A 20,851-nucleotide genomic window follows, 5' to 3' on the forward strand; every position below is an offset into this window, starting at 1 on the left:
AATGAGAATAGTCCATTTTAACCATTGAGCATATCAATAAATAGGTAAAATAAATAAATATATATATTTATTTATTTATTTATATATTAATTATAGAAGAGAACATTAAAAAATGAAAAAAAATTATTGAATTAACTATGAAAGTTTTATTTCACCACTAAGGCACAAAATATTATACAACACATTCTTATTATATTTCATATCAAGTATATAAAATATATATATGTATATATATAATATAATATGTAAAAGTATATATTTTTTTTTTATATATTTTAAAAATTTTTGTAACATCTTAAAAATTATAAGTCTATTAAATAATTCTTATTAATGTTAAAAAAATATTTATATTTAAAATATAAATATAACTGAATACACCATTAAACCCTTAAGTTCTATTTATAAATTAAAGAATAAAATAAAAAATTATAACCAAAGAAAAAAAATCATTATCGTATTTTCCATTTGTTTTATATATACAACATATTAGGTATATGCTTTTCTTTGAAATTTGAAATATATAAATATATATTATTAGAACTATTCATAAAATTATTAGAATTTTTTTTTTTTTTGAAATAAGAAAAATAAATAAATATATATTCAAATAAAATGAATTTTTTTTTTTTTTTTTTTAATATATTAATTTTTCTCGTAATTATAAAATAAATTGTGCACACATATTTATAACTAAATAAATATATATATATAATATATTATATATCCCTTCAAATATTTTCTTTTTTGTAAGTTTTTATGTTATTCTAAAAATTGAGTTAAGATAATTGCAATAAAGTAACATATGATAAGTATCCTTTTCTTTTCCTTCTTTTTTTTTTTTTTTTTTTTTAATTAATTTTAATATATTTTCTAAATTTTATAATATATAAAAGGAGAAAAAATATATAATTCCCATTTATTATTTGTGATTAGATGAATAATTAAATATATATATATATATATATATATATATATATATATATATTATATAATATGATATAATTGATTTTTTCTAATATCTTAGAAAAATAAATATTAAAATTTTTGTCTTAGTCTTTATTTTTGTTTTTGTCTTTGTGTTTATTTTTTTTTTTTTTTTTGATTGTAATTGTCATATTATATATTTTTAAATAATGTTACTTATAAAATGAACAAAATATGGAATATCACTTTTTGTCTTCTCTTCCATTATTTGTGTATAATTAAAAACAATGTGTCGACTAATGATATTACGAAGGAAGATAAACATAATTTAAGACATCGTTTAGGAATTGATAATTTTAATATAAAAGCAGAAAACAATACATGTGAAAGGAAAAATGGTAAAAAAGGAAGTGAAGCTTCTGAAAAAGAAACAAAGGAAAAAAATTCTTCAAATAGTGATGAATCATCTATTAATGATAATGATAATACCTTACCAAGTGAAGAACAAATGGATACAAATTTAGATATACGAGATAAAACACATAATGAAAAATTAAATGAATCATCTATTACAAAAGAAAGAACTGAAGAAAATAATTCTTATGATGATGATGATAATATTATAGAATGTCGTTATCCTGAAGAACTTGTGGGTGAAAAGGAAAATCATCAAAATTCTTTTGATTTACGATCTAATACACTTTTAAGAGATATACCAATTACACCTAAGTGTGATAATCCTCATAGTGATTATTCTAATCATGATGGAATAATAGAGCAACATGAAACTTCACAAATAACTTCCCTTAATGCTCCTCCAAGTTCTAAATGTGATCAGAAAGATGTTTCTATAGATGTTGTAAGTGAAGATGAAGATCCTTCTGAGTCATCAAGTGATTCACTACAAGTAGACAATAATAATAGTACTCATTTGGATGGACATGAAAGTAATTCTGGATCTTTGCAATTAACATACGAGGGACAGCATGATGGAAATGATGGAAATGATGGAGTACATGGAGCAACAGAAGATAGAAAAAAAGCAAGACCAGATAAAATAAAAGAACTTAATCAAGAATGTGTGGAATGTCTTCATGATATAACAATGGATAAGGTTGAGCGACCTGAAAAAAATGCAGAATCTGATGATGGTGACGAAACAGAGGAAGTAACTTATGATGAAAATGATGATTCCAGTTTTGTTAATAAAGCAGAACATGAAACAAATGATAGTCAAGATTACTCCTTATCAACTATTTATATTTTGAATGGACATTCTGATGAAAAAAAAAGTAACATGAAAAATATTGGTTTAAATAATTTTAAAGATATTTCAATACCTACAATGGAGGAAGAAAAGAGTGTATCCAAAATGGAGGGTGTAAAAGAAGAAGAAAATAATTATAATAAATATAAAAAAAATATATTAAAGGGAACGAAAAAAGAGAGTGAAAAAGTATATGATCTATATGATTATATATTAGATTGGGTATTTGGTCCTATTATAATTACCGAAACAAATATTTCTAAAGAAAATGATTCTTTAGAATTAAAACAAAAGAAGTCATGGGATGGAACTAATATATTTAGTGAAAATGAAAATTTGAATGAAGATACAGAAGAAGACGAAGAAGAAGATATAAATTATGTTGAACAATTAAACGAGATTCAAGGTGAAATACCGGAAGACGAAGTTGAAGAGGAATATGAAGAAAATATTGAAGAAGAGGAAGATTTGGATCACCAAAAAATGTTAAATGAAAGCAAAATACATGATATAGAAAAAAAAAATAAAAATGTAGAAAAAAATATTATAAGAAAAGATATAAAAACAACTAAATATACAGTTATGCACCTTGAAAAATATAATAATATTAAGAAAGAAGCTGAAAATTTTTTTAAAACTATAATATATTTATTTAGTGATAATAAGTTATAGATACATTAAAAGGACTAGTTAAAAATATGATTTATCTTTTTCAAAAATATTAATAAATAAATAAATATATATATATATATATATATATATATATATGATGATAAATACAAAATAATGTGTTTACATAATGAACACTTAAAATAACATAAGATTATAAAAAATATATGATTTTTTAAAAAAAATTATATATTATATAATTATTTAATATAATATGCAAAAAGAAAATTTCACCTTTATTAGTCAAACGCTGATGTTTTTATTTATATATTTTTTTTTTTTTTTTTTTTGTATTTAATTATTTTTTCTGTATTTCTCTTAATAATTTTTTAATGTATATATAAATATAGAATACACACAAAACAATAAAATAAATAATAATAAATATATATTTTCAATATTTGATGCATTCTATAATTTTAATAATCTATTTTTTACTTTTTATATATCGAGTAAAATATAAATTTCTATTATTAATATATATATATATATGTATTAGTTATTAATGGATATATAAGAAAAGAAAAATAAGAAAAGGAAATGCAAGTTCCTTTATATGGTAATAAGGTTGTTGAATAATATGTTTACTCTAAAGGTACTTAAAATATCATAGTAAATGATATATTTATAAATATATATATTAATTTAAATTATGGGAATAATTATGTGTGTGATATTAAATGTGCCTTCCATTATATTATTCCTTATTTTTTTTGAAAAAATAGTGTCATGTAAAACATAATATTTCATTATATAAATGTATATATAGTTGTAAAAGTATATGTTTTATATGCCAGTTTTATTTATTATAATTAAATTTTGTTCTAACTTTTTTTTATATATTATATAGAATATATAAAAGATAATTTTTAAATGTGTTAATACAAAAAAAATATATATATATATATATATATATATATATTTTTTATTTGAAAACATTTGTACCATATATAATAAATATAATATCAAGTATGAACATTTTTTTATAATAATATGTAAAAATATTTTATTTTGTTCTTTTATTTTTTCTAAAATTTATACATTAAAATGTGTTCACATTAATTCACAAATGTTGTTTAGTATGTCTAATAATTGTGTCAAAATATATATATATAATAAATAATATTTCAATTATAAAAATAAATTAATTTAATTTTAAAATATGCACATAAGTCGTAAATAGGAATGATATATTAATTAAAAAAAATAAATATTAATAAATAAATAATAGTTGTATATGCATGATAAATAACTACAATATATTTATATATTGCACTATATACATTTTTGATACATCTTAAAAATACATAATTTTATTTCATACAAATGGCACACAAGTAATTCAGAAAAATGTAATATTTTCCATTTATAAATTCAATATACATATATTTATATATTTATTATTTTTTGTAGTTGAAAAATTTACTTACACATAATTGGTTGTAAATCAATATATATATATATTTTATTGTATATTATTTATTTGGAAATAGGAACATTTTGAATCATAATTTGCACAAATGTGCAAAAAAAAAATAAAAATAAAAATATAAAAGTTAAAAGAGAAAATATTATTTCTGTTGTAAAAAAAAATATATACATATATTTATTTTTCTATAATACAAATAAGTACAATTAAACGTTTTCTTGTATGATTAAAAAATTTTAACTTTTTATTTTCATATTTATTAAATTTTGTTCTTAATTTTTCTTAAAATATCATAATACAATGAATAGAATTTTGTCTTTTACATTTTATTTATTTTTTTTATATTTGTATATATATAAAACATATGGAAAACTTAAAAATACACATCAGGAATTATCAGATATATATGGAACAAAATATTATTTAAGAAACGGATTATATAATGAAAAAAATAGTAAAGGACAAAAATATGAAGATTTAAAAAAAGAAAAAGAAGGTGAAAATAACGATGGAGAGGATTTAAATAGTGAAGAAATGAATAAGGATCAAGAAAATGAACTAATGGAAGGTCAAGACGAAGGCCCTAAAGAAGACCAAGAAGGTGCCAAAGAAGATCAAGAGGGTGCAAAGGAAGACCAAGAAGGTGCCAAAGAAGATCAAGAGGGTGCAAAGGAAGACCAAGAAGGTGCCAAAGAAGATCAAGAGGGTGCAAAGGAAGACCAAGAAGGAGCCAAAGAGGACCAAGAAGGTGCCAAAGAGGACCAAGAAGGAGCTAAAGAAGATCAAGAGGGTGCCAAAGAAGACCAAGAGGGTGCTAAAGAAGACCAAGAAGGCGCCAAAGAAGATCAAGAAGGAGCTAAAGAAGATCAAGAGGGTGCCAAAGAAGACCAAGAAGGAGCCAAAGAGGACCAAGAAGGAGCTAAAGAAGATCAAGAAGGTGCAAAGGAAGACCAAGAGGGTGCCAAAGAAGATCAAGAAGGAGCTAAAGAAGATCAAGAGGGTGCCAAAGAGGACCAAGAAGGAGCTAAAGAAGATCAAGAGGGTGCCAAAGAGGACCAAGAAGGAGCTAAAGAAGATCAAGAGGGTGCCAAAGAAGACCAAGAGGGTGCTAAAGAAGATCAAGAAGGAGCTAAAGAAGATCAAGAGGGTGCAAAGGAAGATCAAGAAGGTGCCAAAGAAGATCAAGAAGGAGCTAAAGAAGACCAAGAAGGAGCCAAAGAGGACCAAGAAGGAGCTAAAGAGGACCAAGAAGGAGCTAAAGAAGATCAAGAGGGTGCAAAGGAAGACCAAGAGGGTGCCAAAGAAGATCAAGAAGGAGCTAAAGAAGATCAAGAGGGTGCAAAGGAAGACCAAGAAGGTGCCAAAGAAGATCAAGAGGGTGCAAAGGAAGACCAAGAAGGAGCCAAAGAGGACCAAGAAGGAGCTAAAGAAGATCAAGAAGGTGCAAAGGAAGACCAAGAGGGTGCCAAAGAAGACCAAGAAGGAGCCAAAGAGGACCAAGAAGGAGCTAAAGAAGATCAAGAAGGTGCAAAGGAAGACCAAGAGGGTGCCAAAGAAGACCAAGAAGGCGCCAAAGAAGATCAAGAGGGTGCAAAGGAAGACCAAGAGGGTGCCAAAGAAGATCAAGAAGGAGCTAAAGAAGATCAAGAGGGTGCCAAAGAAGACCAAGAAGGAGCCAAAGAGGACCAAGAAGGAGCCAAAGAGGACCAAGAAGGAGCTAAAGAAGATCAAGAGGGTGCTAAAAATAACAAAAAAAATAATAAAAACAATAAATCAAAAAAAGGTGCATTAAATTTTTTATTTAAAATATGATTCCTTCACTAATGTCAATTTGTATTGGAAATGTTTTTGTAAAGATATATGTGGACATTTTAATTAAAAAGAATAATTATTTATGTATTTAATATATTAATGATAAAGATTAATTTTTATTATTTTTATTTTTATAATAATATACGAAAAATATTTTATATAAAAATAATTTTTCCTTTTGTCTATATTTAGAAAAAGATACTTGTGAGTTAATTTTTTAGTATTTTTTTCTTAGCCTTAAAAATTTGTACAGTAATTTAAAAGAAAAAATGGTATATATATATATGTTTATGCATTATTAAAATAAATATATTTTATATATATTAATTTGTAAAAATATTAAATTATATTTATATAATATATGTAAAATGATGAAATTTTATAAATATATTATGTGAATGTGTGCTACATATATATTTTTCTTTTTTTTTAAGTTTTGTTTTTTTCTTTTTTTTATTATAAAGATATCTTGGTCATATTTAATATTGATATTATGAAAAGATAAATATATATTAATGTAATAATTGAATGTGTATTTAATTTTTTTTTTTTTTTATTTAAGAACAAATATATTGTATAAATTAAAACTTATAAAAATTTTATTAATTGATATTTTGTTTAAAAAAATAGCATAAAAATAATAATAATAATAAATGATAAAACATATTTATATATTTGTTTTTAATTTTAATGAATATTCATTATATAAAATATTCAAGTCTGCCATAAACAAAATATATTATATTTGGTAAGATGTATTAATGAGACGAAATATAAATATTTTATTAAATATAGAGAAAAAAAAATAGAAAAGGAAAGTAATATAAAATATATTTATAATATATTTTATATAATTATAAATGTATAATTTAATTAATTATAAATATTGAATAATTATATATATAGTGTCGCTGGAATAACATTAATAAAGTCCGTGGAGCTATGTATAATTTTATATTAATAACAATTCTTAGAGGCACAAAGGGAAATATGTATGAATATATATATTTAAATGTCATATTCTGAATGAATTTATCCTTTTTATTATTATATATGGAAAAACTATTCATAATATTATATCAAAAATAGAATAAAAAGGACACCGTTTTATTATATTATCTTTTCCTAAATAAAAACCTAATTTGTCCAGTTTTGAAAAGAGCGTTTTTAAATACTTATGAAAAATGTATATAATGGTGCTATATACATATATATATAGTATGATTTGAATAATCATAGTAACAATATGGTAATATGAATAATTTTATTTTATACAACTTTTATAGTATAAAATGTTATTATTAAAAAATTATTCTAATATATGACAGGAAAAAAAAAAAAAAATATTTATGTATCGAATTCTGTATATATAAAAAATTTTCAAATAAACACTTGAACATATTATTATATTTATTTTATTTTTTTTTTTTTTAAAGGATAAGAGGGGGAAAAAAATAATAAAAAAAAAAAAATGTGCACACGTTTTATCTACATAATATATATTAATATATTTTTATTTATTTTATTTTTTTTTTTAAATACTCAATTCGATATATATTTTTTTTTATAAATTGTCTTTTAAAAAAAAAATAATAATAATAAATATAAAAAATATTTTTATATTCATATATAATATTTATATATTATTTTGAAAATACCATATATATATATGTATGCATTTATATAATATTATATGTACTAAACTATCATATATATAAATATTATATGTATATATATTTTTTGTAGAATTAATCTTTCCTGTTTTTCCATAAAAAAAAATTTAATTTATAATTCAAACATTTATATATGGAAAATGTTGTCGAATGATATTATTTTGTCTTTAGAAAGTTGTGGAAATAAATGGAAAATCGAATATTTTTTATTTTCTTAAGATATGGACAATAAGGAAGACACAACTATTATTTTTAAAAGAAATATATGTGCATTATGTGATAATAGAAAAACGATTTTCCTTTTTATTTTTCCACAATATGAATAATTAAATTTTTATTTGTTTTTTGTTTTTGTTTATTTTATATATTTTTATTTTATTTTTTATTTTTAATTTAATTTTTTTTTTTTGTTATTAACTTGTTAGTAGAATTTTATATAAATTTTGTTCCAATCAGTAAAAAATTATATTAACCATTTTTAAGAATTCTTTACATTTTTAAATATTTTCTGTTTTAATAGAAAAATACATTTTTAAATTTTGAATATAATTCTCCATAATTGTCTTAACATATTTTTTTTTGGAAGTTAATTCTTGAATAGTATAATTTGTTAAATAAATAAATAAAAAAAACGATATACATATATATATAATATTTATTGAAGACGCTTTATACTTTACAATTTCAAATTAATAATTTTTCCTTTTCTTCTTATTTCATTAAACAATTATAATAGTAATATCATTTTGAACATTTTTAAATATCAAAATGAGAAACCTTTTCCATATTACCATTTACTTAGTTACACTTAATTTATTTATATTGGAAATAAGTGGAAAGACTAACACAAATGACAATAGAAATAAACGAATTTCTGGTCCTAAATTAAGGGGTAATGTTGTAAGTAATATAAACCTCCGATCAGATAAGAAAGGTAAAATTATAAGAGGGTCGAATGATGAACTTAGTAAAAACTTTGAAGATGTTTTAGAACAAAGCGAAAAATCACTTGTTTCAGAAAATGGTCATAGTGGATTACATATAGATGATAGCCCTAAAGAAACTATTTTTATTCAAGAAAATAAAGGTCAAATTCATTCTAAGTTAAATCCTGAATCATCAGAAGATAATAAAGATTTAAATGATAATGATTCAAAAGATAAATCCAGTGATATAATTTCAGGAGATAATAAATCAAATAAAAGAGAAAGTCATTTTGAAACCTCATCAGATTTAGAATTACTTGAAAATTCTTCACAAGATAATTTAGAAAATGAGACAATTTCAACAGAACCTTTTCCTAATCAAAAACATAAAGGCCTACAACAAGAAGAAAATGAGGAACCTTTAGAGCCCCTTCCTACACAAATATATAATGATTATAGTGAAGAAAATTCAGAACCTTTTCCTAAACAAGAGCATAAAAATGTAGACAATCATAATGAAAAAAACACATTTCATGAAAGTGTTTCTGTAAATATTAATCAAGAAAATTCGAAACCACAGTCATTTGATGAAACTTTAAATATAAATTCAAAAAAATTAGAAGATCAATTGGATTTACATGAACATGATAACTCAGAACGTTTAAAAGATGAAGAAATAGGAAATGAGTCACATGTTCATGAAAATTTATCAGTACCAAATGATTCAATAGATCAAATATTAAATCAACCTGAACAAGTATCAAATGATCAAGAACAATTGCATAATGAAAAGCAAAAGGTTGAAGAAAAATCAAATTATCATATATCTTCGGTAGATTTAAAAGAACCAACAAATGAAGATATTTTACCAAATCAGAATACATTAGAAAATATAAAACAAAATGAATCAGAAATAAATCATGTGCATGAACATGTACTACCAAAAGAGAATACAATAGACAAACTTGATAATCAAAAGGAACACATCGATGAATTACAACATAATGTAAATGTATTACAAGAAAATAACATAAATGATCACCTATTAGAAACTAAAGAGAAACCTAATATTGAATCGTTTGAACCTAAGAATATAGATTTAGAAATTGTTCTTCCTAAAAATGTTGAAAAAGAAGAAAAAATAGTTGATGTATCTTCTCCTAAACATTTAAATCACGAATCGTTTGAAGTAGAAACAAGTGAATCTGAACATAAAGAAGTTGTATCTGAAAAAAGTGTCCACGAAACTGTGGAAAATGAAGAATCTGTATCTGAAGAAAGCAACCCTGAACCAGCTGAAAAAGAAGAAAATAATCATGAAGAAATTCATGAGGAAGAAATTTTAAATGAACAAAATAATCAAGAATCAGGTGAAAGTAAATTAGTTGATAATGGAGAAGGTGCTTTTGAAGGAGCTCGTCATGAATTTTCGGCAGAAAAAAATGATTCTGAATTAAATGAAAATGAATTTGTTGAATCGGAAAAAGGCGAACCTGAACCAGCTGAAAATGAAGGAAAAAATCATGAAGAAGTTCATCAGGAAGAAATTTTACCTGAACAAAATAATCAAGAATCAGGTGAAAGTAAATTAGTTGATAATGAAGATGTTTTTGAAGAAGCTCATCATGAATTTTCATCTGAAGAAGGTAACGCTGAACTAAATGAAAATGAATTTGTTGAATCTGACAAAAGTGTATCTGAACCTGCTGAACATGAAGAAGTTGTATCTGAAGAAAGCAAACCTGAAGAATCTGAAAATGAAGAAAGTAGTAATGAAGAAGCTCATCAGGAAGAAATTGTACCTGAACAAAATAATCAAGAATCAGTTGAAAGTAAATTAGTTGATAATGGAGAAGGTGCTTTTGAAGGAGTTCGTCATGAAGAATTTTCATCTGAAAAAAATGACTCTGAATTAAATGAAAACGAATTTATTGAATCAGAAAAAAGTGTATCTGAACCAGCTGAACATGTAGAAATTGTATCGGAACAAAGTAATAACGAACCAGCTGAACATGTCCAAATTGTATCTGAACAAAGTAATAAGGAACCAGCTGAAAACGAAGCTGTACCAGTTCCTTCAAAACCATTTGAGGAATTCGAAAAGGTGGATTTTGAACCTAAAATTGTAGACCTTCAAATAATTGAACCTAATGTTGTTAACTCACAACCAAGTCCACAAGAACCAGTTGAACCAACATTTGTCAAAATTGAAAAAGTTCCTTCAGAAGAAAATAAACATGGAAATGTTGATCCTGAAGTAGAAGAAAAAGCAAATGTATCTGAAGTTGTTGAAGAAGAACATAATCCACAAGAATCAGTCGAAGAAACACCCTTGAAAAAAGATGAAAGTGAAGTACTTCATCCTGAAATAATAGAAATTGAAAAAATAGAACCTGAACATGAATTTGAAGACATTCCAGTAGATGAGGATGAATTTGAAGAGGTTCAAACTGAACAATTGGATTTAGAACATAACACTGTTGATTCAGAAATATTAGAAGTTGAAAAAATTCCTTCAGAGCCACATGAAAATGCAGTAACTAATCCAGAAGTTCTTGAAATTGACGAAGTTTTTCCTGAACCAAATAAAGATAAAGAAGTTCAAGAAAATAATGAACATGGTAAAAATGGAAATGTACAAAATGAAATAGTAGAAGTCGAAAAATTACATCCAGAAGAAGATAAAAATAAAAATGAACAACATGAAATGGTAGAGTTTGAAGAAGTTGTTCCAGAAAAATTTGAAATTGAAGTACCATCACAATCAAATAACAATGAAAATATTGAATCTATAAAACCACAAGAAAAAAATAATGAACTTAGTGTTGTTGAAGAAAAGGCAATTTCACAAGAACCCGTTGAACCTACATTAAATGAAAATGAAAAAGTTGCTCCTAAACCATCTGGAGGTGAATCTACTAAACCAGATATTGTTCAAATTAAAATAGTACAAGAAAATGAATCAAATAAAAAGGAAACACCAGTAGTAGATCATTCAAAACATATAGAAGAAAGTATACAAGATGATGACAATGATGAAGAGGATGATGATGATAATATAGATTTTGAAGGATTATCAAGAAAAGATGATGAAAAGGATTCATCAAATAAAAACAAAAACAAATCATCTTTTATAACATATATATCTACAAAAAAATTCAAAAAAGTATCTCAAACTATTGTAAGTGTTATGATCAATGCATATGATGGTGTTATTCAAGTTGTAAGTACTATAAAAGGAATAGCAAAAGATATAGTAATATTTTTCCAAAACATTTAAATAATTAACAAAAAAAAAAAAAAAAAAAAAAAAAAAAAAATTTAATTATTTAGTTGGCAAATTATATGAAATCATATATAATTTTTTTTTTCTTCAAAAATATATAAAATATAAAAATTCTCTTGTGAAACTACTTTTAAGGAAAAATAAATTAGTCAGGTTATTACATGTAAATATATATATATATATATATAATGTTGGAGAAAAAAAAATATATATATTTTTTTTATAATTTACACATTTATCCACTATATATTTTTGAGTATATAAAAAGAATTATTACTTTTATATACAAAATTTTTTACCCTTCCGTAAATAAATAAAAGTTGTAAAAATTATTTTTTTTTTTTATAAAAATATTTATATAGGATAATAACCAAAGTGTTTAAAGTTCCATAATTTATATTTTATAATATATTAAACATAAAAAAAAAAAAAAAAAAAAAAAAAAAAAAAAAAAAAAAAAATTATAAAATAAAATCATTTATATTTATTTAAATTTTTTTTATTATGTAGTTTTAGTAGACTATTTTAATATTTGTAGTATAGATTGAAATGACCAAATTTCAATTCAAAATATAATACAAAGATATAATTGTATTATTATTTATATATATGTTTTTCTTTTTTTTTAAATTAATGCATTTTTTAGTATTATTTTTTTATATAATTTAAATGAAATATGTTGTATAATCAATATTAAATTATTTTAAGTAAATATTTATATATATTTTAAAATGAACAAATTTTTTGAAATATAATAAAGACATTTCTATTAACCAATTAAAAAAAAAAAAAAAATTATTGTTTTTTTTTATTTGATATTATAATGATAATAATTAAAAAAAGAAAAAGAAAAACGAAAAAAAAAAAAAAAAAAATTTAATTTAAAAGAAAGTAATGGCATTAAGTTATTTCTTTTGGAGAAAAAAGGAAAATTTTATTTGCACACATTATTACGTCTAAATCTATTTTATTTTTAGGAACGTTAAAAGGAAATTAAATGAAAAAAGAAAGAATTTTAAAAAAAGTAATAGAACTCCTTAAAAAATAAAAAAATAGAAAATAGGAGACTCAATTAAAAATTAATTTTTTTTTTTTTTTTTTTTTTTTTTTTTTTTTTTTATATTTTTATATATATAATTAATGTTCTAAAAAATAAAACAATTTTTAATTAATATTTTTTTTCTTTTGACATTTTTTTATTTATAAAAATTTACATAATTACTTAAATAAAATTAATTAAAATACATAATAACTTTCTTATTTTGTTTTTGATTAAAAATTTTTAATATTCATTAATAATACAAAATGAAAAGCTTTATAAATATTACTCTCTCCTTATTTTTGTTACATTTATATATTTATATAAATGATGTTGCTAGTGAAGGAATTGCAAACAAAAATAATCATAACTTAAGAAATGCAATATTAAAAAATAATTTAGAAATAGAAAATGTAGAAAATATTATGGAATCTAAATTAAATGAAGAAAATGATGAAAATGTAAATAATATAATTGTTGGAAATGATGTGGAATTTGAGGGAGGTGTTTCTCAAGTTGATTTAAATAAAATGGTAGCTGATCATGCTGCTAAAAAAGCAAAGAAATATGCTGAAGAATCTGCTATGTATAATCGTCTTTTTGGATGGGAATTTGGAGGAGGCGCTCCTGAAAGTGAAGCTTCTAAAAGGGCAAGAGAAGCTGCTGAAAAAGAAGCTGCTGAAAAAAAGGCTGCTGAAAAAAAAGCTGCTGCTGAAGAAGAAGCTGCTATGTATAATCGTCTTTTTGGTTGGGAATTTGGAGGAGGGGCTCCAGAAAATAAAACAGAAGAAAATATGTTAAAACCTTTACCTGTTTCTCCAAAGGACAAGGAACATATATCTAAGGAAAATGAAGATACAGTGGACGAGAGTGAAGAACAGATAGAAGAAATAGGAGAAATAGAAGAAATACAAGAAAATAATGAAGAAGAAACAGAATTGGAAATAAATGAAAATGAAGAAGAATCATCAGAAGAGGAAGAAAAGGAAGAAGAAAAAGACCAAAAAAAAGAAGAAAAATCTGACGAACAAAGTAAAGAAAATAAGGACCAATCAACTGATATGAAAGCTCAGAATATAATTTCTGAAAATTACAAAAATTATAACAATGTAAAAGAAGCTGCTGAAACTATAATGAAAACTTTAGTTGGTTTATTTAGTGGAAATAATGAAATGGATTCTACCTTAAAAGGTTTAGCAGAAGAAATATCTCAATATTTTAAAAATCATTAAATGAATTTAAATGAACATATTTTATTTTTATGACATGATTATTTTTAATAATGATTTTTATAAATTTTATGGAATAAAATTATTTGTTCTTTTGATTCATTTTATATTCTATAAATATTTTTGTGTGTAAATTTTAAAATAAAAACAAATTATAAAAAAAGGAAAAATATTAAAGAATATTTTTTTCTTATTATGTAACTAATATTATTTATTAATAAATATATATATTATATAAAATAATACTACGATTTGTATATATATAAATATAAATTCATTCAATAATATTTAAAAAAAAATAAAAATAAATATATTTTTTCCTTATTTCTATTAATATTATAAAAATATAATAATTAAAATATAGAAACATTTACATTATATTATAATCTAAATATATACATATAATAAAAGAAATTTATATCCTTATAATAATAAATAAGAAAATAATTATTATATGTATTATTTTAAAGGATATTATATAAAATAATAATAAAAATGAATGAAAGAAAAAAAATTTTAATATTATATTTCTTATGAATATTATATAGAATTATTATATATAAATATTAAATAAATATGTTTATATATTTATATATTCACCATTTTGCCTTTTGGCATACATGCAATAAAAATATGAAAGTATTATGTTCTCAAGTATATTTTTAGAAAATAAAATTGATATAATTTTTTTTATTTTTGATAAATATAAAAAAAAATTATATAATTAAAATAAAATAAGAAAAAGTAAAATTTTATCATGTCCATAATTAATTTTTTTTTTTTTTTTTTATATATAAAAAAGTATAAAATAAGTACACGCACACAAAATTTTTTTATGTCTAGGTTCCTTCTACTTTTAGAAATTACCTGAGTTATCCCTAAAAACAATGTTATTTTTATGATAATAATATAAAAAATATTTAAATAAGTAACTGATAAAAATAATATATATTTCATTTTTTTATGTTTTTATTTTATTTTATATTATAATTATTAATATTTAATTTTTAATTTGTTGTCCAAACATTTAGGAGTACACAATTGGTTATGTACTCCAATTATAATTAAATTAATCATTTTGTTTTGTTTTTTTATTTAAATATGTGTATTTGATTTTTTGTTTTCTTTTTTTTTTTTTTTTTTAATTTTAAATTTTAATTGCATAATTTTAAAATTAATTATTAATTTTAAATAAATTCTATTACCCTGATGATATTTATGATATTCTTCTTACTAACCTATATAATATATTAGAATTATATGTATGTACATAATATAAAATTAAAATTTATAATTCATTTGTATTTATATTGGAATTAAAATATATTCATATTTTTATTAAATTATTTAATAATGAAGAAAATTTTGAGTGTCATACTTTATTTTTTCATTCTAAATTTTTATAAATCTAACCTTGTAAGTAATGAAATAATAAGTAAGAAAATAAATAATTTAAGAAATGGAATAAAACATAACGATAATGAAAACGTGCAAGAAAATGAGGGTATTGTAAAAATAGACAGCAATGATAGTAAAGATAATGATTTAGAATCTAACTTAGAGAATTCTACTAAAATAGAAGATAGCAGTGAAAAGGATAATAATTTATTCGAATTAGATAAAACGGATAATGAAGATTCTGATGATGTATTTGAAAATGATTATGAAATGGAAGAAACTGTATCTGCTGAAGAAATGGAAGAGGACAGATTTGGTGCAGTTGAATTACCAATATCTGGAGACAGTAACACAGTTACAGACGTTATAAGTGCTAATTTAAAACATGACGATGAACAATTTGGATATGATATTGATGAAGAAGGAATCCAAGAAGATGGTGTACATTTATCTGAAACTGAAGAAAAAACATCCAACAACAGTTTAACAAAACGTAGTTCTAAAAAAGGGAAAATTATATCAAAGGGACAAACAGGTAATAATGGAGCAGATAAAAAGAAATTGTCATCATGGTATTCTTGGAGTATGCCAAGTTTATCAACAATTTCTGATTCTATCAGAAATATTGTTCCTGATGCTTCATCCATTTCTGGAGCAGTTGCACATTTACCCGGAAATCTAGCACAGGCAATACATACAGGTCGTGTAACAAATCCTGCAGAAAGTTCTGATGGATTAAGAGCAGACACAAGTAGTGGTAGGCAAGAAGAAGGTACAGCAAGTAGTGGACACGGTACCGAACAAGTAGAAAGGGCAGAAAATAACGAACAAAGCGTTGGTAGTAAAGGAGACGAAAAATCCGAATCAGAAGAACGCAGAGATGAAAACTCTATTCATCAGAGAGGTGGAGATAATACAGTTTTAGTACAACAGCCGTCTCCTCCTCCTGTACATTCCCCAGATTTATCTGTCAGAGGAAAAACTCAGGAAGGTGTATTACCACATGATCCTTATGAACGTGTTTTAGGATGGGAATTTGGTAATGTACATGTTCCTGGTACAAATCCTTATATTTCTTCTAAAGAAAGTGATTCCTTGGAATTAATAAATTTAACCTCATGGGATAAAGAAACTATAATCAAACAAAATGAAGACGTTAAAGAAGAAAGGGAAGAAAATCAAGTACAACAAAGAGAAGATATAGAGGAAGAAGAAAATGAAAATGAACTAGAACAAGCAGAAATAAATATAGATGATGAAACTGAGGAGGAAGAAGTAGAAGAAGAAGAAGATGTGGAATCAGATGAAAAAGAAAAAGAAGAAAAAAAGGAAAAAGAAAATATAAATGAACAAAATGGTAAAACATTAAATGATAATAGTGTCCATAATTTATTTTCTGATAATTATAAACATAATGGTGACAAAAAAAAAACGGCTCAAAATATGACTAAAACAGTATTTAGTTTATTGAGAGGAAATCGTGAGTTTAATTCTATATTAAAAGGATTGGAAGATGATATTACGTATTTATTTTTAACATTATAAATTAATAAAGAACGTTTAATACTTATATATATATATATATATATATATATATATATATATTGTGTTATGTATAATTTAAATATAAATGATTATTTTAATTTATGTTATTTTTTTTTTTTTTTTTCTCTTTTGTCCTTAATATTTAATTTACATAGTACTTATTTTGTTTCAAAGAATAAAATATTTTCAATATATAAAATTTAAGTACGAAATTCTTCAATGAAGTTTATTTTAAATAATGTATATAAAACAACAAATATATATTTTTTCTATTCTATAATTTATAGACAGTATAAACTATTACAATATTTATAAATATAGGTATAACAATTATAGGGTCAAAAATTTTGGAAAAGAAAAATATACTTATCTTTTTTAATAATTATAAAAAAGAAAAAGGAATTTATATTTTGATTTTATTAACTCCTTTTAATAAAAATTAGTAGTTACATGTATGAAATATATATTACACCATCATATTTGCAGAGAAATAGAAAAAAATAATAAAATAATTTTTCTTATTCAATAAAAAAAAAAAAAAAAAAAAATAGTTGATTTATTTTGAATTGTCATAAATTATAATAATTAATTAGGGATCAAAAATTTATATTTTTGAACAGTTCTTATATAGATTTTTTTATTTTATTTTTTATATATTTGCCTTTTTATAGAAATATTATATTTTTTATTTGCACACATAATTTTTATTAGGAAACCAAAAAAAAAAAAAAACTTTTTAAATATATTTTTTTAATTCGTTTAAATATAATATATAATTTTTATAATATCAAATTAAATTAAATAATCATAATAGAATAGTGTTAAATAGTGAATTATATAATTCGTTTATTATTTAATTTTAAAAGTTTTTAATATTTAATATCCTAATTATAATTTTTACACATTTGTTTATTTTAATATGTAAAATGAGAGGAAATGTTTTTTTTTTCTCTTGTAAATTTTTATTTGATAATTTATTATAATTGTATTAATTGATTGTTTTAATTTTTAATTAATTAAAAATAAATATTGTAATATATGAATCTTATATATATATATATATATATATATATATATATATATATGATATATATGTAAATTTTTTTTAGCCTTTTTTCCTAAAGCCAACTATAGTAATAATTAAAAAATAGATATTTATACATTATAAAATGTATAGCCTATTTAATATAATATTTGGTTTATTTTTTATACATTTGTGTGTATATAAAAATAATATTGTAATAAATGAAATTATAAATGAGAGCAACAATAATTTAAGGAGTAGTATAACAAATAATGGAAATAAGAATATTCAATATGATTTACAAAATATTAATATAAATTATAAAGATAGTAATGATGAAAAAAATGAAAACATAACAGAGAAAGAAATCGATGTAGATTCTGTTGAAGAGAATGATGTAGAAAAGACACCATTTGTACAGAATTTAAATGAAGATTCAGAAATTCCTTTAGAAGGTGACGATATTCAAGCAACTTATGTATTTGGTCCAGAATCAAGAAAGGATCATTTTCTTCATGGAAGTAACAAATTAATTCCACCAACAACAAGATTAAGTGGAGAAGAAGGTGATTTATTTAGTACTATAATTCAACATAAAAGATTTCCACCTATAAAAAAAGGACCTACAATATTACCACAAATATCTGGTCGCAGTGATTTTAAAGGATATGCTGGTGAAAGTGGAGAAAATAGATATATTGGTACATCTGGACCAAATAGTCAAACAACAGGAAAAGAAAAGGTTACATCAGGTACAACGACAAGGGCTCAATCAAAGCCAAAACTTGATTCTGAAAAAAATAGTCCTAAAACATCTCCGTATGATAATATGCTTGGCTGGGAATTTGGAGGTGGTGCTCCTAAAAATGGAGCTGCAGAAGATAAAAAGACAAAACACTTACTAGAACAAATAAAAATTCCATCATGGGATAGAGATAATATACCCGATGAGAATGAACAAGTAAAAGAGGACCCACAAGTAGGAAACATATATGAAGAGGAAGAAACAGAAGATTTGGAAACAGAAGATGATGAAAATGAAGAAATAGAAGAAAATGAAAAAGATGAAGTAGATGAAGAAGATGGAGAAGAAATGGAAGAAAAAACGAAAGAAGAAAAACAAGACAATAAAATTATAGATGAAAGTAAAGAGGAACAAAATAATAATTCATCAAGTGATATAAATGCCCAAAATTTAATTTCTAATGAGCATAAAAAGAATAATGAAGCAAAAAAGACTTCTGAAAATATAGTTAAAACATTGATTGAATTATTCAATGAAAAAAATGAGATAGATTCTACTATAAATAATTTAGTACAAGAAATGGTCGAACTATTTAGTAATAATTAAACATATCTAAAGGAACCATGTTTATATAATTATTTGTAAGTATATATTTTTTCAAAATATATATATATATATATATATTTTGAAATTATTATGAAAAAACTTTTTAAAAAATTTAAATATAAAAATTCTTATACGTTTTTAAAAAAAATATAAAAAACTGACAAAAAAAATTAGTCTCATTTTGAGTATATGAATTATTATAGAAAATATAATAAATAAAACATACTAGTGTAATTATAAACTTATAATTATAGATTTATAAATTTCTATCGATAAATTTATATGCATATACTTCATTTTTTACATTAAGAAATAAGGAAAATATAAAAAAAAAAAAAAAAAAAAAACAAATTTAGGAAAGATTCTAATAAAATAATATATATGTGTGTACATATATTATCAAGATACCAATGGAATCATGGGTATACAAAATTTAGAAAAATAAAATTAACAAGAAATAATATAAAATTATAATATTGTCCTGAATAAGAAAGAATTATACAATAGTATTTTATGTTTTTCTTCTATATAATATTTTCAATTTGAAAAAAAAAAATATATATATAGAAGTTAAAAAATATTTACATATATATATATATATATATATATTTTAATAAATTTATTACAATGATTAATATTTAAATATATTCAAATATATTTCCTCAATCAACACCTTTGATTATACCTTTTAAAAAAAATTATGAAAATTATAAAAATGTATATTAATATAAAATAATAAATAATATATTTATAAAAGAAAACGAAAAAAAAAAAAAAAATTATTTTTTATTTTCAAATGAAATAATATTTTTTTGCACCCAAAAAAAAAGATTTATATATGTATTTTCTGTTTAGTTTAGAATTAATTTTATCTATTTTTTATTCTAACTTTTATGTAATTTTTTTATATAATAAATATACTTAAAATATATAAATTATGAGAAAAATAATATAATTATTTTTATAAAGAAAAAGGAAGAATGTTTTAAAATATTTTGTTTAATTAAAATTTAAAATAATAAAAATATATTTATTAAAAAAAATTAATTTTCCTTTTTTTTTTTTTTTTGAATATACGTCTGATTTTAATGTGTGTACACATTTGTTTTTATAAAGTATATATTTATATAAATATTGTTTAATATATACATATAATGTATTTTAGTAAATTTCCTATGAGCATAAAAAAAAAATAAATAGGAATATATTTTACATATATATATATATATATATATATTTACTTATTTACATTTATTTATTTTTCCATTTATATAATAGC

General features: G+C 21.8%; 6 protein-coding genes across 6 annotated transcripts; all 6 read left to right on the forward strand.

Moving 5' to 3' along the window:
• Positions 1-1,147: 1,147 nt before the first annotated feature.
• On the forward strand, positions 1,148-2,863 carry PADL01_1033500 (probable protein, unknown function; the record flags this gene model as incomplete). The annotated part of the gene is made up of 1 exon (XM_028682415.1): positions 1,148-2,863. The coding sequence occupies one exon, from the start codon at positions 1,148-1,150 to the stop codon at positions 2,861-2,863; it is 1,716 nt and encodes a 571-aa protein (XP_028538695.1).
• Positions 2,864-4,589: 1,726 nt separating this feature from the next.
• On the forward strand, positions 4,590-6,101 carry PADL01_1033600 (S-antigen; the record flags this gene model as incomplete). The annotated part of the gene is made up of 1 exon (XM_028682416.1): positions 4,590-6,101. The coding sequence occupies one exon, from the start codon at positions 4,590-4,592 to the stop codon at positions 6,099-6,101; it is 1,512 nt and encodes a 503-aa protein (XP_028538696.1).
• A 2,441-nt stretch (positions 6,102-8,542) lies between these two features.
• Positions 8,543-11,980, forward strand: PADL01_1033700 (glutamate-rich protein, putative; the record flags this gene model as incomplete). The annotated part of the gene is made up of 1 exon (XM_028682417.1): positions 8,543-11,980. One exon carries the CDS (start codon positions 8,543-8,545, stop codon positions 11,978-11,980), a length of 3,438 nt encoding a protein of 1,145 aa, XP_028538697.1.
• Positions 11,981-13,291: 1,311 nt separating this feature from the next.
• Positions 13,292-14,257, forward strand: PADL01_1033800 (merozoite surface protein 3; the record flags this gene model as incomplete). The annotated part of the gene is made up of 1 exon (XM_028682418.1): positions 13,292-14,257. The coding sequence occupies one exon, from the start codon at positions 13,292-13,294 to the stop codon at positions 14,255-14,257; it is 966 nt and encodes a 321-aa protein (XP_028538698.1).
• A 1,350-nt stretch (positions 14,258-15,607) lies between these two features.
• Positions 15,608-17,197, forward strand: PADL01_1033900 (merozoite surface protein 3; the record flags this gene model as incomplete). The annotated part of the gene is made up of 1 exon (XM_028682419.1): positions 15,608-17,197. The coding sequence occupies one exon, from the start codon at positions 15,608-15,610 to the stop codon at positions 17,195-17,197; it is 1,590 nt and encodes a 529-aa protein (XP_028538699.1).
• A 1,169-nt stretch (positions 17,198-18,366) lies between these two features.
• Positions 18,367-19,572, forward strand: PADL01_1034000 (merozoite surface protein 6, putative; the record flags this gene model as incomplete). The annotated part of the gene is made up of 1 exon (XM_028682420.1): positions 18,367-19,572. One exon carries the CDS (start codon positions 18,367-18,369, stop codon positions 19,570-19,572), a length of 1,206 nt encoding a protein of 401 aa, XP_028538700.1.
• Positions 19,573-20,851: the final 1,279 nt, after the last annotated feature.

Source organism: Plasmodium sp. gorilla clade G2, assembly GCF_900097015.1.
Source record: "Plasmodium sp. gorilla clade G2 genome assembly, chromosome: 10".
Classification (NCBI taxonomy): Eukaryota; Apicomplexa; class Aconoidasida; order Haemosporida; family Plasmodiidae; genus Plasmodium; species Plasmodium adleri (nom. inval.).